Raw genomic sequence first — 4,399 nt, 5'->3', positions numbered from 1 at the left:
GGTGACAGGAGTTATAGAATGAAATCAGCAGAGCAAGAAATCAGGGTTGATTTTTGTTGTTGTTGTTTGTTTTGTTTTGTTTTTAATTTTTTCTTTAACTTTTATTAGTTACACTTTATTCATTTTGTATCCCCCCTTAAGCCCCTCCCTCCTCCCCTCCCAGTCCCAACCTCCCCCCCCTTTCTGCATGCATGCCCCTCCCCAAGGGGTTTTTATTTTTTTAACAGCAGGCAGTCCTAATGAGATTGACCAAGGGCCCCTGGCTTGTCCCCTCAGTTTATTTATTTCCAAATGCTAGAGCCTGGGCCATGAAGCTTTTGACTACTTGGAAAGAAGGCCATGGCCAAGTGAAAATTTTGTTGAAGCTAACTGCTCCAGCAAGGAGAAACAATTATAACTGTAAAAAAGGAATCTCAACCCCCATCTTTCAATAAAGCTAGCTTCCATAGCAACATGCTGGAAGCCAGGAAGTTGACTGCAGAGGCCGAGAAGGGATTCTGGACAGTCTATCACTACCTACTGTGTCTGCAAGAGCATATCCTGTATTTGAGACCGGGCTCAACCCTGTGGATTCTGTACCATGGAGTCCTCCCTAGGAGGGTGCCTCAATCAAAGCTCAATTGCCTGGATTTGGAAAGCAAGGGGCAAATGGTTACCAGCTGGCAGAGGCTTGGGCTTCATTAAATCTGCAATGATGGTGTTGATCTTAACTATCATCTCCTCTATAAAAACTGCAACAAATACAGGCTGTCCTCAAGGAAATCTCATTCCTGATCAGCTGTTGGGGACATGTCCATTGTATCAGCCAAATGACCAAACATATAATCCTGTACATATTTATGCACACATCAGTAAACAAAACAGAAAAGGAGCTCCATACAGACAAATTGACATGCATTCATGTAACATATATATGAAAAACAGATGGACACATTTACATGCAAATACATTGTTAGGATAGTGCAGTGGAGTTCTACCCTGGTTCATAAATGACACCACTAACAGTTTCCACATGGGAGATTTTATTAAGGGAAGAGGTACAGGGTCACAACGACTGTCTCTGGGCAAGGCAGGAAAGAGAGAGAGAGAGAAAGACAGGGAGAGAGAGAGAAGGAGGAGCAAGTCCTTTTACAAGGTGACCTAGTACATGCTCAGAACTGCTGTGTTGCAGGTGGTCAGCAGGTGGTCCAAAGTCACTGCCAATTCTGGAGTGGCCTCACTGATGCCTGATATCCCGCTTAGCAGGTGCCCTGGGGGAAGATCATAGGGCTACCTGCTTATTGAGCCACACATGTATATACATATTTACATATATTTATATATTTACAAATTATTGATTAAGCTATTTTTGGGGGGCTTTAACATTTATTCTATGAATTTAGTTCTATTTATATTCTTAACATTCAGTCCTTACCTCAGAAAAATAATTGCTTCACAGCAAGTAGTATGATAATGGTTTACATGGCATTTTAAACATATTGCATTCCAAAATATTCATGGTAGGTACAGAGCAATAATAATTCATGCTATGTGTTAACAAAGTCCATGTCTTAGTCTATTAGGCCATACAATTGTTTATATGTCTATGCATTAAGAAATTCTTTAACTATATCTGGATTCACAAGTTCATCTAAGGTTTAAACAATAATTTTTAGAGGCCCAATGCACACTGAGACTCACTGACCCAAGGGAATGTTTACTTTGGGACAATAAGTCCATGTCAGGCTTTTTCTGTCTCTGGTGAGATGGATATATTTGGCATTTAGAGGCTCACAGAGGTTTTATTTTTGTAGCTATAACTTTCTATCAACTATCTAACTTCTTAACTTCAAACATTTAAATCAAAACAGTAAATGTATAAAATCATTATCATAAAATCTATTAAATCATTAATTAATCTGAACTTCAGTAAGTCTTCATAACATCCTGTAGGAGATCTCCTGAGGATGAGTAAATACCCTAGGAACAATGGCAGTGAAGCCTCTTTCATACCATGCCAGAGTTTGGAGAGATACAGTAAAAGCAGCACAGAAAAAAAGGGTGTCAGTTAGAGCAAGAAAATCTAGAGGCACAATTTCTGCTTTAGACTTACCTCTAGTGTAGATCTTGGGAAAAAGAAAAACTAAGTTCCCTTGCAGAAATCCCAGATGTCTCCTGTATACTTTTCCCTGAATGCCTCCTGACTGGAAAAAAGAAATACCGGGAAAGGGAAAGCAAAATGAAGTTTAGTGCATATGGTCAAAATACATGATATATTGGAAGACATGGCTTTCATGAAATTGTGTTCAATGAATTAACACCCATAAAATATTTTAAGGGGCAGCAAGATAATTCATATGACAAAGACACTTTCCACCAAGCCTGATGTCAAACCTGAGGTCGAACCCCAGAAACAAAATGGAAAAAAGAGAGTCAAGTCTAAATTGTCCTCTGACCTCCACAAATATGCCATGTCACATGTGCACCTATAAATATGCACACACAGACACACTAATGCACACTCACATGCAAGCAGACAAACGTAAAAATCCAAAATGTAATAAAAATTAAAATGCTTTATGGAAAGTAAAAGAATAAGCAGCAGATATGGGCACCATGAAGGAAGGAGGTAAGGAAGGAAGAAAGGAAGAAAAGAAGGAAGGAAGGAAGAAAGGAAGAAAGGAAGGAAAGAAGAAAGAAAGAAAGGAAGGAAGGAAGGAAGGAAGGAAGGAAGGAAGGAAGGAAAGTACTATATAATCTAGAAAAACCAAGAAACATATCCTTTCCTAGAGCCTCCAAATTGAAATAAAGTTTTCCATCACCATCACTATGTTGGATATCAGAACTCCAATACTATAAAATGAAAACTCTCTTATACTGAAGCAACAGAGTTTGTAGTACTGTGTTAGAGAAAGAACACAAAGATAATACTGAGTTCTGTTTTTGGATTTTCATATAAAAGATATGGGCTGGCTCTTTGGACATCTCCACCTGAGGGGGGAGCAGCCTTACCAGTTTACAGAGAAAGACAAAGAAGCCAGTCCTGAAAAGACCTGATAGACTAGGGTCAGATGGAAGGGAAGGAGAACCTCCTCTATCATTGGGCTGGGGGAGGGGCATAGGAGAAGAAGAGGGAGGGAGGATGGGATTCAGAAGGGATCAGGGAGGTAGCTACAGCTGGGATACAAAGTGAATAAACTGTAATTAATACAAAAAGTTTAAAGTAGACAAAAGAATCATTGAACCCATAATTTAATATAGGACTCTTGAACTTAACATCATGTTTTCAGGCACACCTGCTATCACACAGAAGGGGGAAGTGTGCAGGGCCAGGGCTGTGTGTGCTGCAGGCAACTGGTGAGACTCTCAATGAGGTTTGTGTTGGAGGCTGAAGCACTGTGGGAGGAATACTTTTATCCTGCATACAGTAATAAACTGCCAGGTCTTCAGCCTGCACACTGCTGATGCTGAGAGTGTAATCTGTCCCAGATCCACTGCCTGTGAAGCGATCAGGGACCCCAGTGTGCCGAGTGGATGCCCAATAGATCAGCAGCTTAGGGGATTGCCCTGGTTTCTGCTGGTACCAGGACAATAAGTTCTTTTGGCTTTTAGAGCCTAAAAGACTCTGACTGGACCTGCAGCTGATGGAGACCTTCTCTCCTGCTGACACAGCCAGTGAGGATGGAGACTGAGTCATCACGATGTCTGCACAGGTACCTGCAATCAGGAATACACAATGAACATGTATATAGCCACAAACACAGATTGTAAAACAGTTAAAATTTGTCATTTAACATCTTTTTACTATCATCTTGTTAGAGTATTATCAAGTTAGATATATTGAGACTGGCACACTCAAGTTTCTCATCTACAAAGAAGTGACTCTGCAAAGATTATAACATTTTGAGTTTCTCACCAGACACCCAAAGCAGCAGGGATATGAGGACCTGGGTCTCTGACTTCATGTTGCTCCCCCTGCTGTCTGATGCAGTTCAGTTCTCACTGAAGAGGCCTGGTTTATAAATTCTCACAGCTGGGCTAGGCTGTAGGAGCCCATGCAAAGCAGTCAACAAATAAAAAAGCAAATGTCTGTGCAGTGTCTGTGAGTGTAGCAGGTGTCAATCAACCGTCAAAAATGCTATTACAGGGAGCATGCGCAATCACTGAAAAAGATTGCCTTACAGCTCTCAAACAGAAAATTACTAAGTGCTCTAACAGTAGATCTGGGTTAAAATTCAAGACATTTAAATCAATTGACTTCTGTAGAAACCTTATTAGAGGTATCTCAGATTGACAGTTTTTGGGAAATGATAGGCTATGTTCAAAGAAATCATAACAAAAAGAAACAGAGTAAGAAAACATGTCATAAAAGAAAGAAAGAAAAGAGAAGAAAAAATGAAAGGAAAAAAAAAAAAGAATT

General features: G+C 40.1%; 1 gene segment (V, D, J or C); it reads right to left on the bottom strand.

The window, feature by feature from the left end:
- Positions 1-1,020: 1,020 nt before the first annotated feature.
- LOC110543460 (immunoglobulin kappa variable 4-1-like) lies at positions 1,021-3,958 on the bottom strand. The segment is given in 4 exon segments: positions 1,021-1,250; positions 2,093-2,183; positions 3,276-3,696; positions 3,896-3,958. Coding segments are annotated over 3 exon segments (531 nt in total).
- Between the last annotated feature and the right edge of the window lie 441 nt (positions 3,959-4,399).

Source organism: Meriones unguiculatus, chromosome 5 (assembly GCF_030254825.1).
Source record: "Meriones unguiculatus strain TT.TT164.6M chromosome 5, Bangor_MerUng_6.1, whole genome shotgun sequence".
NCBI lineage: Eukaryota > Metazoa > Chordata > Mammalia > Rodentia > Muridae > Meriones > Meriones unguiculatus.
Note: the sequence above shows the minus strand (reverse complement) of the source record. Positions and strands in the feature narration are given on the sequence as shown.